The following is a 20,185-nucleotide window of genomic DNA, read 5'->3' as shown; positions in this document are numbered from 1 at the left end:
GCGTCTGCAGCAGGAAATAAATAAATGTCAGAGCAGAGCGTTTTTATTTATTGATTGATATTTAATTCTAATTATATATGTATTCTTGTATTTATTTCGACACATACATATATATATATATATATATACATATATATATATATATACATACATACATATATATATATATATACATACATATATATATATATATACATATATATATATATATACATATATATATATATATATATATATATACATATATATATATATATATATATATACATATATATATATATATGTATACATATATATGTATACATATATATGTATATATATATATATATGTATACATATATATATATATATATACATATATATATATATATATATATATAATTTATTTATTTATCCATCCATTTTCTTAACCGCTCAATTTATTTTTAATTTTGGCAGTTTAGGTCCTCCATAACAGTCATACAAGTTATTTAAATAATCTAAGCCTCACAGACCACAGACAGTTAGTAGGCGCTCCGTCCACAGACATGCAAGACAGTTTCAGGGCAAAAGCACCAAATGTCCCGTTTTTTTTGGCTACTTGGATCGGCGTCCTTCAGGCGCGAAGAACTGTGAAGCAGTGAAGACACACTTCAGAATAATGCATGGATGTTTCGAAATGTCATCATTTGGGAGTGAGTAAAAAACAACAACACAGCAGTAGTTCTATTTTGCCGGTGGTATACCCATAAGCAGTGTTTCATTCTACCCTGGCTTATTCCGTCTCCTGAAGGCTCGCTGTTTGTGATTATCAGCTCCAAAACAGACACAACACACGCTCACTCACTCCCACCATCCACCTGTCATTACCAGCTGGCACACACACCTGGCTCACCGGAATTGGCCTCCCAAAATTTTTTGGGGAAAAAATAGTTACCATAGCAACCATATGGTGTTGGCCTGGCATTGGTGGGCATTGCCATGGTAACGGCAGAACAGTCAAGTGGGCATTGCCCCAAGTTTGCAGGCTGGGTTGGACCTGGGATGCAAGAGAATGGACTGAATGTCTTTCTATGTTTGTGAGGACACCTAGGCTATGTGGGACCTTAACCAATCACAGCTCACCTTGGGCGCTGTGATGTCATTTTCAGTCGACAGTAAGTGGCAAAATGGCCGCCCCCTGTGAAGGATAAAACATATTAATATTCCACAAACACAATATTAAACAGAAAGCCACATTTAGACGAGTGAGGGTGCATCGTTATTATAGAGTTTTTTTTTTTTTTACTTGACTTCACCTTTGACAAATACAATCATGTATATTACAAAAAGGACTTTTTTAAATGTACAAATTTGTATTTCTTGTATTTTTTTTTAGAAAGGTCAGAAAGAACAAAAGTAATCCTTAAAATAAAGTTGAAATATTACAAAAATCATGTTCAAATTTTTTTTTTTTTTACTGTTTTTTGTAGTCGTGATTTTGAGTAAAATTATATTTTATATGTTATATATATTTATATTATGTATTTTTTTTTCTCCAAAATTCAACAAGTCATAGTTTTGTACAAACAATAACAAAAATAAACTAATTTATGAGAAAACTGTCAAATTGTGAAGTCACAATTTATTTTTTAAATGTAATAACATCTCAAGTTTATTTGTACTTTTTTGAAAATAAAAAAAAAAGTCAATTTTCTGAGAGCATGTTATAAAATGATAAGGGAAATGTTTGCCTCTGGGTTCGAATTTCAGCTCAGTGTGGCTATTCATTGTGCTTGCGTGGGTTTTCTCTGCAGGGTACTCCAGCTTCCTCCCATATCCCAAAAATATGAAGATACTGTATATCTTATTTAAGACTCTAAATTATCTATAGGAGTAAACGTGAATGGTTGTTTGCTTATATTTCACCTGCAATCGAGTCACCCAGTCCAGGATGTATCCCGCCTCTCACTCAAAATCTTTTTATTGTATTTTTTTTTTTTTTTCACTGTGGCCCAAGCCCTCTTTGTAGCATGCATCCATTCTCCACATTTCTATCACAGTTTGAATTTACCTTGTGTCCTAATTCCAATGTTGGTTCATCCAGTTCCAGTTCCAGTTCCATACCAACTATTGTTTACATCAGATGTCTACTTAAAACGAAACACAGGTCTGAAACAATTTCCCTTCATATCAATGTTTGCAGCTTCCTTTGAAGCCTTTCATTTGACTGAAACACAACCAAGCGTACCCTGGCTAAGCGCCGCAAACCAGTGTGGGAAAGCTGGCTGTAGTAGTCCGGACTAATCTCTTGTCCCAAAGGGTTGACTTGCCTGTTTGGGAATAACACACATTTAAGTGGCCAGGACAATAAAATATCTCATTTAAAAAAAAAAAATGGATAGCTTGTGGAGATTAGCGAGGTTTTACTGGATGTGTATCATAGTTGATAGTTGTTGGACGAGTTTCCGACATTTGTCTGCACCAGCAAATTACAAGATTGAAAAACTGGCTTCTTGGTGAGGGTGTATGGTATGCACGAGTGCATATTTGTGTGCATGTGTGTTTACACACTACCTCAGCAGGTTACATACCGGAGACCTGAGCGTGTGTCAAAATGACAAACTTAAATCTCCTCGCATTTCTTTCTAATATAAACACACTTTGGATTAACTGTCTGTGTAACAGCGAAGGTTTCAGGACTGGACCTAAACACTATAAATCTTTGGATGATGTAGTAAATGTCTCTCTCATCCTTATTTGACAAATTCTAACCAAATAAGAGCAAAGTAGAAGGCTACGTCAACTCTTTTGAGTTGAGGCAGCACAAATTTCATCTGGATTTTGACTAAAAAGTTGAGTAAATAGACCAACCCTGGCTGGAATGGAAAACAAACTGTATGAAGGGGTTACTAAAGTGGAAATATAAAAAAAATTTGAATGGCAATCAAAGTGCGGACCTCCATCAAGGCTCAACTGCTAAAAAAAAAAGATACAAAAAAGTGGAGTCTTTGTGTTTGTCCATTCAGATGTTAGCTAGCAAGCTAAACTCTGACTCTGCGGATTGTACCAGTTTTGATAAAGGTGCGGTGGCAACTGTTTTATGCAAATGACAAGAACTGGCCATGCTGCTGTTTTTTTCAATTGCAAATTCACACCCCTAGCTAGCATATTCAATTTCTTCGACTATTCTTTTCCAGCGTTCTCGGCGCCGTGTGGCTCTACACTGCCTCTCACAGGTCATTCTTGGTACTACGCCAGACTATTTAGGGGGCAGGAAAATTGCTATTACCTTTGGAGATACGTACTTTTTTTTTTTTTGTTAGGTGTTAGTCATCCTTATATTTGCACCCTGCAATATGACATTTCTATGCTACTACGCAACAACCTGTTACGTTGTAATACTGTCTAAAATTTCTGTCATATCACTTTATATTGTTTTGTAAACTGGCCAGGAATTCACATCTCCCACTCGGACAGCGGGAGAACACCAAATCACAAGTGCACACCAGCAATCTAGCTGCTGTAATAACCTCATTAAGAGGTATTACTCCTCTCGATCCAGACTGAGATTTCCTATGCAAATATTCCCGTCTCCAAGAGCAAGACAAAACAGCAAGAAGAGGAGGGTACTCGCATCGTCTATATGCAAGAGGGGGGCCACCGCCTGAGGATAAAATCACTCAGATATTTACTGTTGTCTCCCTACATTTCCACAAGCTATATTTATAGCACAAGCGTGCACGAATTCATAACGTTTCAACCTGGCTTTGACACGCCGTCACCGCTATTGGTGGCATCCGGGCGAGTTGTTTTACCTTGCAGGAGATGCGGCTATAGCGTTCACAAGTTGATAACAATTTAATTATTAGGAATAGCGCAGAGAAGTACTTGAGAAGACTTAACAGCAGCGAGCGCAGCTTTCTGGCATTTGAACAGATATAAAGGTCACGCTTCAACTGAAGCGCCACGGTGGAGCAGTCACTTGATCAAGAAGTAATCGATGGTACTCCTTTGGACAGGGAGGATTCGGCCATGTTTTCAACTCTACAAAATGTTTCTTTCTGGTATTGATTAATCACCACCACGGCTTTGTGATGTCAAGCGGAGGATTCGCCCAGGGCTCTTTTCAACTCCATTGTTAGTTTTTTTTTTTTTTTTCATCAAACGGCTTTTTGGCTTCATCACACCAAGGAAGGAAAAAGGTTGTTTTCAATTCCGTTGCTTTCTAGCTCTGTGACGTCACGCCAAAGGCTCACCCCGTTTTTAACTCCATAAAGTGTTAATTTTTCATCGCTTTCTGGCTTTATGATGGAATTTCAAGGATTCGTCAAAGGGTGTTTTCAAGTTCACCAAGTCTTTTTCTGATCAATTGCTTTATGGCACTTTTCAAAAAAAAAATTCCAACTGCTTGGCCTTGTGATGTCACACCGAGGATTCGGCCAGACTCTGCAAGTGTTTTTTAATCAACTGCTTTCTGACTTTGTGACGCATTTGTCCCTTTATGGTAAGCGCTTTTCTACCTTTGAAGGCCCTCAAAGCGCTTTATATTTCGACAATTCATTCACTTACTGATGACGCAACATCATTAGCAACTGCGGGTTCAGCATCTTGCTCAAAGATATTTCGACGTGGTCACAATGGGCTCAAACCCACCGCCTCTGGGTTGCGAGATGACCACTCTGCCACTGAGACACAAAGCCAAACTTTGTGTGGGGCAGGTGTTGCTTCAATGACAATCAATCCGTTTTGAGCTCCACAAAGTATTTTAAGATCAACCACTTTTTGGCTTTGTGTTGTCAAGTTATGATTCACTTCTGATTCCATTCGACCACTCTACACTGTAAAAGGTGTTTTGTTTTATCATCCACTTTCAAGTTGTGTGATAACAATTAAAGATTCACCTCCACACATTGTTTGACCAAATTCTGACGCCACGCTCATTCTTCATTGTTATTGGTGTTTTTTTTTTTTTTTTAATGTGGTTAAAATACTTTTTTTATTTTGTTTTGTGTTCGATAAACCGGGTTTTCTGTCCAAGTGACGTCACGCCAGCGCGCGCGTGCACGCCGCTGCTCCCTCGTCGCCTCTCCGTCGCGCACGCGCAGCCTCACTCAAAGTGCGGCGTCCTGGTGAGCGAGCGTGTCTGGAAGCCGAAAGCGGAGAAAAGCGAAAGGAGAGAGAATGGAGCGCTCGACTCGGCTGCGGAGGCAGGAATAAAACACAAAAATACTCGTAATAAACGTTCACAGAGACACTCGAAGGCGGAGAAAGAAGAAGCCAAACTTTGTGTGGGGGGAAAGTGTTAAAAGACTCTCGGCCGGACGCCGATTTTAAACATGGATACACTTTTCTCTCTTTTCTTGGGACTCCTGCTCCTCTTCTCGGCTGTTGGGGGCATCTCCGGGCAGATATCACAAGGTAAGGAAGGAAAATGTCCAAAAATGCTCGTCTAAGGACGTTCAAATCGATCCATTTGTCCGTAACGCGAAACTCGCGTTCGCTCCATTTAAACGACTTCCTGCCAGGTGAGCGTTTTTAGGTGGAGCAGGAAAAGTTGGCGACAACCTCCACGCTTGTTGTATCGTCGGCAAAATGTTCAAAAATGCACTCGCATGCCACGACGTGTCAAATTGAAGTCTCATTCGTCGTAAAATGTTCATGTCGCGCGTGGAAAAATGTTCAATTTGCCGTCCGGGAGGCGAAGAATGCCAACGGACGATGAATACGACGTTCGGGTTTGAATTCGGGGCCGTTGGCCAACCACCACGAACTGCACGTCGCCTCTTTTACACGCTTTTAAAAAAAAGTTTTCCACGTCAAAAAATACTTTTTGATGGTGTCTTTAAAGTTTAAAGTTTCGACGTGACGAGGCTCATCATTATAGTGGCAAAAAAAAAGGACTAAAGTTGTTTTCTGTGACTCATCATGTACACGCTGTTTTTATTTATTTATTTATTTTATTAACGTCTGTTATGTGACTAATCTGTTTTTTTTTAGCACAAAAGTGCAGTCGTTTCCTGTTGATGGGGGCAATTTCATCCATTAATATTCTGCAAATGCTCAGCAATGTGAGCAGAAGATGCAAAATTGGCACGTACTTGAACAGAGCTGCTGTCATTTGTATTAACATTAGCTCATTAAAAAAAACATGTGTGATAAGTCTATACTGCACCCCCCCCCCCCCCCCCCCCCCCCAAGCCATTCACGTGTGTATAATTGGGTTGGTATGAAACCGTAGACGTTGTGAGACAATACTGAACAAGTCGATATTGGCTGAGTTTCATCTTCCAATGTTGTGATGATAAATGAAAACATGTTTGGGTACGTATTTATTGCAGGCTGTAAAAGTCTGCTTACATGAACCATTGTAACGGACAGTGATGGATGCAAACAAAATACGGCAAACCTAAATGACTCAAATTACTGTTTGTTTTTGTTTTTTTGGAACAATTTCTGGTCAGAATTGCTGATTATTTCACCCTATTTTCTGCTACCGCCAATGTCTGTATGCGGTGCATTTGTAAGAACTGACCTCCAATCTGACCTCACTAAAGCTTTATTAAAGGTGACTCGCACACACCACGCTTCATTTATGTGTTGGGCATTACCAGAAACTGTAAGGGGGAGGAGGGGGGGGGGGGGTCTGCTCCAGCAAGCCCGGGCTCGTTTATGATTTGCACAAAATTACACATTAATTACCACTTCTTCGGAGAGCTTTATTGCCTGGCCCTTCCCTCCTCTAGCCCACCCTTCCATCGCCTAACTACTCCCCTGGTTCCCCTCCCTGGGGGCCGTTTGGTCTGCAGGGCAACAAACGTGTGGAATTTCTTTGAGGCCTTCCCGGGAATGCGAGCGCAGTTAATTTGCAAGTAAATACGAGATGCTGCTTTACATAGCCTAGAGGTGGGTTGACGTTAATGTGGAAAAGAGGGTGCGAGGAGGGGTGTGTGTTGGGGGGGGGGGATAAGGAAATACAGCGGAGCCTCTGAAATCGAGCACTGTCTGCTCTGTTTCGCTGGTTGACGTCCAAGTTCTAATTTCAAAACAACTTTCCCATCGTAAATGATGTCAAGTCAAGTTGTGCCAGGGTCAAATGTCACCGTTATACAAACTTTAACGACTCCAAAGGCAGTGTTTTTAGGTAAAACGTTTGCATTTGTAATGGTCCTAAAAGTGAGTCATTGTGTGGGAAAACTAAAAAAAAAACATGTCACCAAGTCAAGTATTAGGTATTGCTGTAATTAAGTTCAGTTGAGTATTTGTGTTTTCGTGTTGGGTACTAACTCTTCTGTCCAACACGTTTTAAAGTGTGGTATGAGCACCACTGGTGATACGCAGGCTCCCTCTAGTGGTAGAAAAAAGAATAACTTAATTAAATGTTCAAACTGTTACTATGTTACAGTGACTTAAACATAAAAAAAACAAAAACATCCAATTTAATTTTATAGAACTGTTTTTTGTTTTGTTCAAACATTTCGGTACAATTTTTGTTTAACTTGTGTTTTAATTCATCAAATGTTAGTTACATAGGTGTTCCCTCTTATTTTTCACTCAAATGCAGTGTTGTTCAAACTGATCATGTGATTGTTGTAGTTAGAGTTGTCAAAAATAAGTGATTATCCGATAGTAAAAGATTGTCAAATTAATCAACAACTATTTCAGCATGTTTTCGCTCAGAGCCACCGTTGAGCTGAAAAATGTGTCCAAATCTCCTGATTTCACACTATTCTTTGAATTCTGCAGTTATTTATAAAAGCAGACTGATGTTTTAATCGAAATAGCACATTTGCAAACATCTGCTTATACTTTGGAAAACAATTAACTCGCCAATAATTAGGGCTGGGTTTAAAAAAAATCGATATTGAATCGAATCGATATTCCTTTTCATGGCCCAATATCGATTCATAAAACCATGAATTGATGTTTTTTTTTTCGCATCATGGGGAAATGTATTTGACAAAAAAATTAAACCACAGAAATATGCCTGAGGTAGCACGTACTCCGTTCAGGAACTCATTGTTCGAACATTGTTCAAATGTGCCCTTCTGTTATTCAGAGTACCCCAAGACGACGAGCCCAGTGTTTTTGCCACTTTATTTACACAGTGCTGTGGTTGTAATCGATTTCAATTATTATTTATTGTTTTGATCAAGTCATGCTCAATAATACATAGATGATTAATGTAACTGCGTTGGGTTAAAATTTTAATATAAATGTTCATATTTTTTCCATATTAATGCACCAAGAAAGCGCAAGAAGTTTCTACTATTTGCAACATTGGTACTTCTGAGAATGCAAAATTGCTACTGCATGAAATCCTTAACTCAATTGAAAATCAATGTGAATCGAATGGATTTTGGAAATCTGAATCGATACCCAGCCCTACCAATAATTGAGTAATTTCCCAAAATGTTGGTGAGCGCAACATCAAAAAAATGAAATGGCATCTTCTTATTTGATTAATCGATAGAATAATCAATTCTAAAATCAATTTTGAGACATATTTCCCTCCGGTCCTTCTCCGTCACGTTTGACTTTGTCGTTACCCGCGAAACCTTCAAAACATTGCATTGGAGCGAAGCCCACTGTCGTTTTTCGGGGCACCGCGTATCCTGGTAGAAGACGCGCCAACAGTCAGGCCTCTGCCTTGTATCGCTTGCATTGAAAAGCCAGCCTGCGATTGGTTGAAATGTGGAATGGCAGCAGAGATGTCACGCCGTCTCCTTCAAACGCACACAAGGACAAATTACAGATCCGTTGAAGAGGAATTAAAACTGTCAAATTACTTTGGGATTGTTGATGTCCTTTCTGTAAATCACTCTCGTTGAGCCCTACTATCATCGACGTTTCCCATTTTATAATGTGCCAGTGAAATTATGCCGTATTAAATGATGGCGTTTAATGTGAACGGGGGGGCTCTCTCTGTGGCGTCTGCGCTTATCGCGGCGGCTCTGCGGCAACCTCGTTTCGGCTTATCACCTCCGCGCTCCGATGAATAAATGTGGCCCGGCGTGTCTTTACAATGTCAATAAGCGACTGCATGTCAACGTGACAACTTCTCCAAACGCACTGACCCGCGTTGACAGCGTCTTTAATCTTAATGAAGCGCAATAATTGTGTTCCATTAGCTTCCCTGGGCGAATCACATCAACGCCGGTTTAATTATAATTGTAAATCACGCTTTTGCATTTCTAGCGCAAGTTGGTGTAATTAGAATGACTTTATGGCGCCATTTGCAAGATGAAATAGAACTGTGCTTTTTTTTTTTTTTTTTTTTTTTGCAAAAAGACACGAGGAAGAGTGAAAGTGAGGAGGGGGGGGGGGGGGGAAACAACATGCAACCATTGTTTTTTGGCCGTGGGCATCTCGTCCACTCAAGAGACTGTGAAAACGGCGGGAGGGGTTGTGTTTTTCTGTCATGTCCGCTTTGTGCGCGCGCCCGTTGGCGTATGCGCTGTCACTTAAAGCGAGGCAGCGTGGCCTTCTGTAGTAAAGTGATACAAAGAGAAGCACGTGAAATGTTTGCTTCAATTTAGATTCCCGTGAAAATCCTCTCCTCATTCTGCTGCGGCCAAATCAAAGAGGGTTTTTATTTATTTTCTTGTTAAAAGTAATGCCTCAGTCTGCCGCCGCGCCAATCTTCCTTAATGTCGTCTTCTCCTCAAATCAAACGCCTCTCTGCTCAAAGCACATCTCTTTCTACGGATTTCAATTTGGTTGCAGATTAAAAAAAAAAAAAAAAGCTCTTGAAAGTACTGGCTCATTTCTTCAGTGGTTTGGGGGATGAGGTCTGTAGGCACCCACACGTGCGTGTGGAAAATGTAATTAATCTGCTCAGAGAATTCATTAGCTAATCCCTCATTAGACTTGTGTGCTTGAATGAATCGGAGGGTTTTGCATTGAAAAACGAACCAGCCGCGAATTGTGACCTTCCCGTCCCTTACACAGGATCTTTGTCAGGTTGTCCGAAGTGAGCACGATATACGATAGTTTGATCTTCCAGTATACAATAAGTTCTGTAGAGTACATTTTATTCTAAACTGAGTCTATTTGGTCCCACTCTATAAAGAGTCAAATTTACACTTGGAAGACAGTAAAAAAAAAAAAAGTCACTCAAGTTTTGAGGAACAATCTCGCGACCTTCAGCTTGGGAGACCACCTAAGCTATGCCACTCCTACTGTTTGTTTATTAGAGATAGACTGATTTATAAAAAAAAATCCAGAGTCGATACCGATTATTAGTAGTCAAGGACGCCGATAACCGATATTTGGAGCCAATATTCATTTTCACTAAAAAGGAAAATATTGGCATAAACAATTTTAGAATACAAACTCCACCTCTTCTTTTAAAAAATTCAAGCATGTGTTTATTGAACAACTTTTAGGGTAAAATACTGGAGTAAAAAAAAAAATCTTAGTCAATAGAATTGTTTGATGACTTGATTTGTCAACAAGTTCAGGAGTCTAAAGTTAAATAACAACTCAAGTAAATGCCCTCTTGTTTGCTACAGTAAAAAAAGTATTAAAAATTACTTATCTAGTTTTAATTTCAAATAAAGACAGAGTTCCCTGGATCAGAAGTATCTATGAAAATTTAAACAATTAGTTCCCTGATTTTTTTTCTCTCTCCCCTGAACACTTTTTAAAATGGATCTATTGTCGGCCGTATGATTCTTCAAAATGGCTGATGCCGATATTCGTCAAAATGCTGAATATTGGCGCCAATAATCGGCACCAGCCGATAATCGGTCTATCCCTATTGTTTATATCCAAGAGGAGCTACGAAGATTCCAGCTGACGAGCGATATACTAACACACAGAACTGGGCGTTCTCATGAAATCTTGTGGCAGAACCGAGTAGCGACGATAACGGATTTCCCACGATTGTCAGTCCCGAGCAATAAGTGTAGCATGAAGGCTGCCAGGCATTTGTCAGGAAGTCACAACAGTGAGGGTGCTGAAGGAAATGGAGGGGGGGGGAGTCGTTTGCAACGGACCCCAAATCCAAGAAAGATCATATCCCCGATGAATGATGGTGTTGGTCTAGTGTCATCCATGTCTGCGGTGGCCTGTTGGGCTCAGGTCACAGCTGTCTGTACACACAAGCATGAAACTCACTGCTGCATCACATACACACGTTGAAAACACACTCCCACACACACACATGGCTGCTTAATGACAGATTAAGTAATCAACAATCAGCTGATTAATTACGCAGCCGTTTGCACAAGCGCACCAAACGCAGCTCGCGGGCTTTTTTTCTCGTAGGAATTTTGAGTGGAAGAAAGAAAGAAAGAGTGAGCTCATTGGTCGAAACAAACCTGGTGGAAAGGAAGTGGTAATGGAGACGTGGCTGGTGTGCAGCAGGTGATGACAGATTTGGAAATATTTGCAGAGTAAGCACAGGTGTAAGGGGGCCGAGGTTAAAGGTGGGTGGGCAGCCATATGTTGGTTTCATTTGGTGTATGGGAACATGTGCAAGGCTCTTTTCACTTCCGCTAAACATTTAAAAGGGAAGTCGACCCCCCCCCCCCCCAAAAAAAAAAATTCTTGACAATAATATGTTCTATGCAGCCCCATTGGTCTAAATACGTTATTGTGGTTAATATTGCGTTAGTTGACATTTTTATCAATATCAGAAGGCGGCCATTTTGCCACTTGCTATCGAGGGAAAATGACATCATAGTTGCGCAGGTCTCAGGTAACAGCCAATCACAGCTCAGCTTCAGAAAACAGGTGGTTGTTGCCTGAGCCCTGAGCCACTATGATGTCATCTTCAGTCGCCCGAGACGGCTGGATTATGCTTCACAACTCATATTCCACAAATGTAACGTACTTTAGACGAGTGAGGTCACGTACAACATATTGTCAAGAAATGTTTAAGGTTGACTTCCCCTTTGGCGCAAATGATGTGCTCAGTGTCAGATTACTTGAGTTGATATTAAGTTTCAAGTTTTTTTTTTTTTTTAAATTTCAGGTCTTTTATTGATCCAGTATGTCTTGCACTGTGTTGCGGTTAATGTTGCGGTTCGGAATGAATGATGTGCATGCTATGTATCTAATTCTGTCCCATTGTCTTCTCTGTTGCTTTCTTGGACCCAGCTCACATGGAGCGCTCTGAAAAGGGTGAGTTTCGATGAGCCAGCTCCGTGCTGAGCTCCATGTCACCGTCAGTCGTTAGCCTCTCATCTCCACCTTTTTTTATTTTTATTTTTTATTTTTTTGCTGGGATTCTTTTACACGGCGGTGGTTCATGGTCATCCATCTTCAAGTTGTGATGTCATTACTAACCATCACGTTGAACTTTTAACATGTATTTCATTCAATGTAAATGTTGGAAGCGAGCTCAACTCATCATGTTTTGGAACGTTACTAACATGCTGTGGTGGAAAACAACTTGTCCAGCAGCTTGTGTCGGGATAGAGGAATGGGACACGGGAAATCTTTGAAAATGTTCTGTATTTCGCATCCAATTCATTTGTGTATCCATCCTTGAAGATGTACAAGTGGTTTACTCTCCACTGAATTCTCATTCAACTCTCAGCAACAAGTGTTTTTTTCCTGAAAGTATTTTTGACCGAAACATTTAGCAGGTGCTTCGGTTGGTCTCATCTGGCCAACTGTCGGTAAATCTGTTTGCCACTTGTGTAAACCGGCGTTCCTTCATGTGTTACTCTGTGAGTAGTTAGGCAGCTGGCGGCATATTTGAAAGTGTGCAGGTGTTGTTTGTTTAGCTGAGGCTTATTTCTGTCCAATCCGTTTAGGACTCCTCCCCCTTTTGTTGACCAACATCAATGCAGCGCTCTTACTCCACATAACCGAATGCAACTGTGTCTTTTTGGCACTCCGAGGCTTGCGGCGGTGGCAGATTCTCGGCGGAAGGGGCTCACCTCATTCTCACGCATCCTCGATCTTTCCTCCGCTCCATGTCTTCCTCGTTCGCGCCCCCAACGCTCCCACCGGCTGCTTGCTGGGAGTTGGTTTTCATTGCGAAGGTGACAGCTTAGTAACAGGAACCACAGACGCCTCGCATGGCCGAGACAGACGCGGTGGTTTAGGTCGAGCTGTACTTTTTCCCCACAAGGCTTTGTGACTATGCTTTAAAAGAAAGCCAACCGTTTCATTTTGTGTTCAGTCACTTGAAAATAGACAACTGAAAATGTTGCTCTGTTCGCGTTTGTGGTTGTGCTGTACGCCTGTCGATTGTTTTCCTCCGTAAAACACATGATTTCATACAAAAATAACGGACCTAATGGAAGTGCAGCGGCGCAGAAATACTGTCAGTTTACATTAAGCAGGACAGGCTCTTTGGCAGCTCTTACATGTGCTCCAACTAATCGCCGTAGATTTCAACTCAACTCCGTCCCTGAAACAATGGATTTGTGACCACTTTAGCCGCTCGCTTAGCTCTACGGAACTGAACATCATGAAGGTCAACACACTTTGCTGTATATAACGATAATGTCTGTCAGAAGTTATTTCTGAAAGTGGACTTCGTTGGTAGATGCATCGCTGTAGTTTTTAAAAAAATAAATACATTTGGTTCCTTTGGCAAGTCGTTCACTTTTTTGTTCCTGTAAGCATTTGATATTTAATAATCCCTGCGAAAGAGTATTTTTTTTTCCTCCTGAAAAGTATTCAAATAAGCCTGAGGGAATAGAATCATACAAAGTTAGCCTCAGCTATGAAAGATACTGTTGTCGCCGTTAACCAACTGTGGCGATGTCCTGCCCGTTTGGCAAACATTTGATGATGATTCTGAGGTCAAGCCAAACCACTTAGGCCAAAAGGCTTTGGAAAATCTGATGACACACTTGCTTTAAGTGGAACCAACATAAGATTTGAAGTCAGCAGTGACTGGGCTATCGACTATGATTATATAAAGGTGCATTGCTTGAAGAGGGTCTATAAATAGCTCGGCAAAAGGAATTTCTCCACAGTGCGTTGTTTAGGGGCATGTGCCTTTTTAATGTTTATTTTTACCAGCTCAAAAGAGATAAATTAGACAAGCCGAGATAAGAAACTGACTTTAAAGTGGCAAGTAACGCCAGCATCCGTTGAAGTGTGAGATAAATCATCCACGGAAAGTCCATTTATTTTACTTTCTAAGACTGCTTTGCGGACGCTGAGTAAATGTGACAGCCATCTAACGTTAAAAATGTGGCGGCGGGACTGAGCCTCTTTATAACAGCCTTCAGGTGGCCGCCAAAGGGCTCTTTTGTGCGTCCCTGTATGTGGCGCTGGGCATTGGTTGAAGTGGTCTCCATTAGTCCAGTTAGGGAGGACATCTGTCATGAAAGCAGCATCGCACCAAAGTAGCCATAAGCAGCCTACGTGCATTGCTGGTCTCATTCCTGATACCGGTCATGAGAAAATCCCGGGGGAGGTTTTTCTTCAGACCCTCTCAGCCCGCCCCATTTCGACTTGTCTTTACATTCATGTCCAGTAAGTCTCCTCTTTAAGCTGATTCGGTTTTGAGATAGCTAGAAAGCTTTTGAGATATTTAAACCCTCCTCTCTCCGCGAATCTGCGGCTTACAGACAGATGACCGCTCCATTAAGATTATCATATCCAACTCCACTTTATATCTTCACGTTGGCGCGATGTTGGGCCTCTGCTAGCAAAGAGGAAAAGATTTCGATTGTCGCGCAGACGCAGAGCTGAAAATGACAAGTTGACTTAAAAAGCATCTGTCTGTGTAAAAAAAAAAAAAAAAAGATTTTAAAAGTGTTTGTCCCACATTCCCCGTTGGCATGGCGACCATCCACCAAGAAGCTCTTTAGACTCTTTCCGAACCTCCGTTGCCGGACTCAAATATTTGGTCAAACGGATTAAACCAGCTATCTCCTTTCTCGATGTATTCATGGTTCATCCTTTATGTCACCTGTCTGTCTCATTTCCACCATCATCTCTTTGGACCGCCATCTGCCTTTCTGCCTTTTCGAACACCGTCCCAACTGCCAGCCGATGGCGGGTTGACTGCCGACACATGGTACCCGCAAGTCCATCACTCGCAGCAGGCTGGCACTGCGCAACATCTGCCAGCCGGTAATCTGGATGGTTGGCCTTTGCCTCGGCTTTGAAAAGGTCCGCAAACAAGCGAGCGACCATCACCATAGCTACGCCCACGTATAAGTCTGACCCTTTAATTTACACAAGAAAACCTTCCTAAAACACACCAGACCATTAAATAACACGTTAATTTGACTCACAATTATGAAAGACCACGCTAAGGACACACTGCCCTCGTGATTTGATTTCTCGTAGTTTTGCACAGCTACCCTAGACCACAAGAGCATTTTATGCATGCGTAATTAATCATGTTAATGTTAAGACTGCTGCGTGATAAACTTACATTTATTTCTAGCCATTCATTGATCTAAACAATAGCTTTGTGTGCGGTTTCTATGTTCAAGGCGCCGTACTGCGGCCATAATGTCTTCCATGTCGCTTCTCAGTCACTCCATGGACGCTCGTGGGAAAATCAGGCTGCAACTTGTGCTTGGCAAAATGGCAAACCTGCAAAGTTATTTGAATATGGCAATGAGTTCTTGATCAAGACAACGCGGCGCGGTCAAATTCCTAACTGTCGGCAACGGCACAAACCCAACATTGAAATTTTACGTTGGACCCAACCTTGAGGTTTTTTCACGCGTGTCTTCTTTTCTGTTGATATCCACACCAGTTACACCCTAATAGAAAAATCCACACCAGTGTGATATTTCAACAAAGTTGACTCCACTCTGTCTGCTGGACTTTTCTCACCTCTCATGTGCACATTCCGTCATTCTCCTCCTCTTGGAATTTATTGCTCGCTAACATAAACACAACAAGCAACCCTCCCCCAGTTTTTTGTGTATTCTTTACCGAATTACACCCCCCCCCCCCCCAGCCCCCGTTCTTTTCATCCTCACCTCCATTGCCTCGCCTCCTCTCTGGTTTCTGTGTTACCCCTCCCAACAAGAGCTGGGGTGGGATTTTGTGCGACCAAATCCAGATGGAATGGTGTTGTATTACAAGGGTAGAGTGTGCAGATTATTTTAAAGGTGGAAACGGTAAATTGTAAAGTAGGTCATATTAACAGGGGAGCGACATGGAGATTCAGAAATCCCAGTAATCCTCCTGAAAATAAATACTTTTGGGAACACAAGAAACTAAATATATCCGTCTGTCTTGTTTCTGAAACGTATTAATTTGCCCCCATTTAAGAGAACAGGTTTATTGTACATGAAATGTAAATATTTTTCAAACTCTGAACTGAAAACTGAAGAACAGTTTCTTCCCACCTTTTCGTTTTCTCCTCACTCAAATCTCGCCAAGGTCTCGCAGTATTGCCTTTCTTTATCTTTGTTGCCGCCTCTCAACCTTCTTCTGGAATGTGTTGGTCTTTCTTCCTGCTTGGTTTCTGCTCCCACACGCTCACTTTGTCTGACTTTATTCACTGTCTTATTGTATTAAGTGACTCGCTTAACAGTCACGATGTCTCTATTGGGCCAAAGGTAAATAAAGTGTCTATGCAGAAGAATGTGTGTGCGCGCGCGCGCATGCGAAAGGGGGGGCTGTCTTATCGGAGTAACAGTTAGCAGATACAGCGATGCCTCCCCATGACATAAGTTGTCCCTTGCATTCAGCCTCACAAACATGGAGATACACACACATTCACATGACTATCTTAGAATTACTTAGTCTTGTAGGATTAGTGCCACTGTTGAAGTCCACTCTACCTTTGCAGCAATATTGCAGCGCAGTAGCGTTTTGTTTGTTTCTGAATCGTCAAAACAAATTGTCCATTGGTATGAATGGACTCGAGACAAAATACTTCAATAGCAATCTGGTGAAACTGTCGATGCCCAGTGAAAGGCCTTTCTCGGCATCTTGGCCACAGAGCTACCATTTATATGCTAAAGGTAAAAAAAAAAAGGTAAACAGACGGGCGCGCCTCGGCTTTACTGTGAATTTGTGATCTTATCTACACAGCTTTTTTAAATTCTTCTCCAGGTGAACTATTCTCCTGTATTAAAAAAAACGGCTTGTGCTTTACAGATGTGTGATATTACAAACTTAAATCCTCCTTTCTTTTTGAAAGTGGTTTAAAACTACTTTCATTTCAGTTTTTGGGCATATGTTCACGCGTACTGTTCAAAAAAACCAAATTAAGCAACATGTGCTACTATAAACCTTTATAATTGGCCTTATAATCAGAAGCCCGAGGAAAGTCATTTCTGGTTAGGGTTAGCACTAGTGAATCGAGGGGTATTTTACACAAGGGCTGGATAGTTAGGATCTCAATAGAATAAAGTTACTATAAACCCCAAACAGAAAAAAAAGGCAATTAAAAATAAACCTTAAAACAAAGGAAAGCGTTGTTACTTCGGTTTAGATAGATAGATGTGGCTATATTGAGTTGTCAGGAGAACGCGGCATGAGCTTCCTTTGTTTGCACCCTATCTTTATTATTTTTTTTTTTTTACATACAAACTCACCCTTCAAAAGCACACACGGATTGCTAAACAGCGGGAGCCACATGTGGTTTCGGTTAGCCACACTTTTCCCTCGCACTGGCCCCAAACTAACCACTTGGACTTGGACTTTTCTACGACAGATAAAACATTATTTAAAAAAAGAAAATCAATTATATAAAAGTGATATGAGATCAAGTGTGCCCTGCCGGCTGTGAAACGAGTCTCACACACTGGCACTTCCAGTCCGTTATGAAATATAAGGTGAAATGGGGAGTATATGATTCAGAAGTGAGGTGGGCAGGCAAGTGTGTGTGTGTGTGTGTGTGTGTGCGTGCGTGCGCGCGCGCGCACGTGCGTGGGAGAGGAAGCAATAGCTGCTTCAAGTGTGATAAGGAACTCTGCGAGAACAGAGCAAAGTGACACAAAGTTGCAGCTGCACTCTTTCATTCCTGAGCTGCTTTATATCTACTGATAACTACGTAGCGCAGACATGGAGAGGGAAAGTTTGCATGATTGATAGAGCTCAGGCAGCCCCCCCCCCCCCCCCCATACTTCCCGTCCTACTTCTTGACTAAATACTTACTCACACATGTGGGAAACAGACCAGGCTCTAGCGCAGGTATGCACAGGCCTCTAATTTTGAACCATTAGCCTACTTTCACGCAGAGTGCAGAGGAATGGACTTTGGACCTTCTGTCTCGTAGTTGTGTTTGCTTACTCTGCTAACTAGCTGGAAACCACCACCAAGAGTTCACAGGTACTCTGAGGTCACTTTGTTTGTGTTTCAGGGGGTCTGTTTTTGGTTCACATTCTTTAACTTCTGGCAGGCCCAATGAGATTAAGTGGAGGGTGAAATGACCACTTAAGTCCCGTAAATGCTATTACTAACTTTACGTGCAATGGCTTTCTTAGTCGGTTTCTCTTTGGACTGGCAGGAAATGAGTCACAATTTGTTCATCTCGTCAAGAATTTGCTGACAATTAGGAGCATATTTTGGGTGTGGCTCTTGTCGGTTGACGAGCTAGAGCCCTTTTTACGCTGCTTGCAAAAACCTTTTTTTGTGTGTGCCCGTTTTAGATTGATACAAAATGGGGGGATCAAGATCAGTTTAGAACCGTTTTGCCTTCTGAGGTTCTATTTGAGTCTTGCCAATTGCCTGCCCTTTGTCATGTTCCGCGTTGAGCGTCCTTGGGTTGGCGATGATGCAGCAATTTAACAGACTTTGTGCAAATCTGTTTGTCTGTCTCACGCCTAGCCTCTTTCTCCCCCCGTCATTCTGTCGCTCATTACACCGATCACTCGACTTTGTCTCGCGCGCGTTTTTGGCGAACGTGAAGATCACTGCCCAATGTGGTGTGTCGGGACGCCCATGCTCACTAGTTGGAGAAGAGAGAAACCAAATGCAGTATTATATTGTTGTGTAATGTTTAGTCAGCGGAACAACATGCATTTGCTGCTTTTATAGACTTGAGAGAGCGTTTTGGAGATGACAAAAACGGTGTATATTTTTTTCCAAAGCAGATTTGGCAACGTATCTTTACACTATGCTGGCTGTTCATCTCTATTTAATTGTGTTCAAAAGCATTCGTGTTGATCGGAAGAGGCAGATAAAATGGCTTTAGGGTGCATATTTTTTATATTTGGACTTATCCTCTTTCTTCAGAACTTGAGGGATTTTCGTCAAGGCTCGAGGGGGAACATAATTGTTCTGTGGAGTCCTCACAAATATGGTGTGTGTTTTTATGACGAGTTACTGATTCCGATGTCCTCATTAGCTTGCATCATCGCGTGGGCCAGGAAGAAATTAACTAAGAACCACTCTCTGTTTAGTAAACAATAAATAAAGTAATGGGTAGTACTCAATTTTATTTTATTTAGAGTCTGTCCTCTATACCTCCAATCCCGTTCTTCTCTTCTTGCCGAGAGGCGACAGGTGGACAGCGAGAGAAAATATTCATTGAAAGTGCAAAGAAAGCCGAATGAGATGCTTGTCTACGTGATACTTGCTCCCTGTTGACTTTGTGCTCTAGGTTGTTCATTAATTATGCATGCAGGAGATTTCAGTTAGCCTAAATGGCAGGCCACAGTCGGGATGCTCCTCTCTGACGGACTACCTGTGTGTATGTGCCCGCGTTGCGTACGTGCGCTTGCTTGCTTTTGCAGGAGGGAACTCTGGGTTGAGTCATAATGGCCGTCATTAACCCTTTCACCTCTGTCATATCCACACGCGCATGCACAAGCGAGCCTGTTTACCAGTCTGATGTGGCCAGTCGAATGCTTTGAAGTGCCGTGTGTTCGCCGGCGCGTTGGCGTGTCGAGTGGCAGGTTGACACAATTGCTCTCTGAAGGATCCACGAGGATGAAAAAGTGGCTCAATGGGAGAAAAGGCATAGCTGGCGATGCGCCAAAGACTCAACCGGCCTGTCTGAATAGCTAAATTTCTGTTATTTAAACAACAGTTTTAGAAAGCTCTCTTTTAGTAAGGGGGGGAAAATGTCGAATTCAACCCTTTCTCTTGCCTAGTGTACGAATTTTGATTCAGTCTTTATGCCGTAAAACTTACCACATTGAGGTGGCAGAACCGGAGTTCATAACTGCTGAATTGTGGTTACATGATGCCAATGGCTGGACTCTTGTCATTTGTTTGTGTGCGTCAGTGTGTGTACGTCCATCTGTTACTACCCCCGTTAAACTCCTGCAGCACTAGAGCACATATGGAACACGCATAGACACACACACACACACACACACACACATGTTAC

The 20,185-nt window shown here is 41.6% G+C and overlaps 1 protein-coding gene across 15 annotated transcripts in view; it reads left to right on the top strand.

Moving 5' to 3' along the window:
* The first annotated feature begins 4,946 nt into the window (after positions 1-4,946).
* Positions 4,947-20,185, top strand: part of ptprk (protein tyrosine phosphatase receptor type K) — a 78,963-nt gene continuing 63,724 nt past the window's right edge. For 4 of the 15 annotated variants that reach the window (XM_086060580.1, XM_086060576.1, XM_086060582.1 and 1 more), the window contains exons 1-2: positions 4,950-5,379; positions 12,064-12,087. In XM_086060580.1, coding sequence (XP_085916706.1) covers positions 5,298-5,379; positions 12,064-12,087 — 106 coding nt within the window. In that variant the 5' untranslated portion in view covers positions 4,950-5,297. Of the gene's footprint in view, positions 5,380-12,063; positions 12,088-20,185 lie in introns of all 15 variants that reach the window. The other 11 variants (XM_086060584.1, XM_086060585.1, XM_086060586.1 and 8 more) reach the window with 8 other exon arrangements.

This window comes from Leptonotus elevatus, chromosome 18 (genome assembly GCF_054856555.1).
Source record: "Leptonotus elevatus isolate MCC_2025b chromosome 18, RoL_Lele_1.0, whole genome shotgun sequence".
Classification (NCBI taxonomy): domain Eukaryota; kingdom Metazoa; phylum Chordata; class Actinopteri; order Syngnathiformes; family Syngnathidae; genus Leptonotus; species Leptonotus elevatus.
This window is presented reverse-complemented; position numbering and strand designations above follow the sequence as displayed.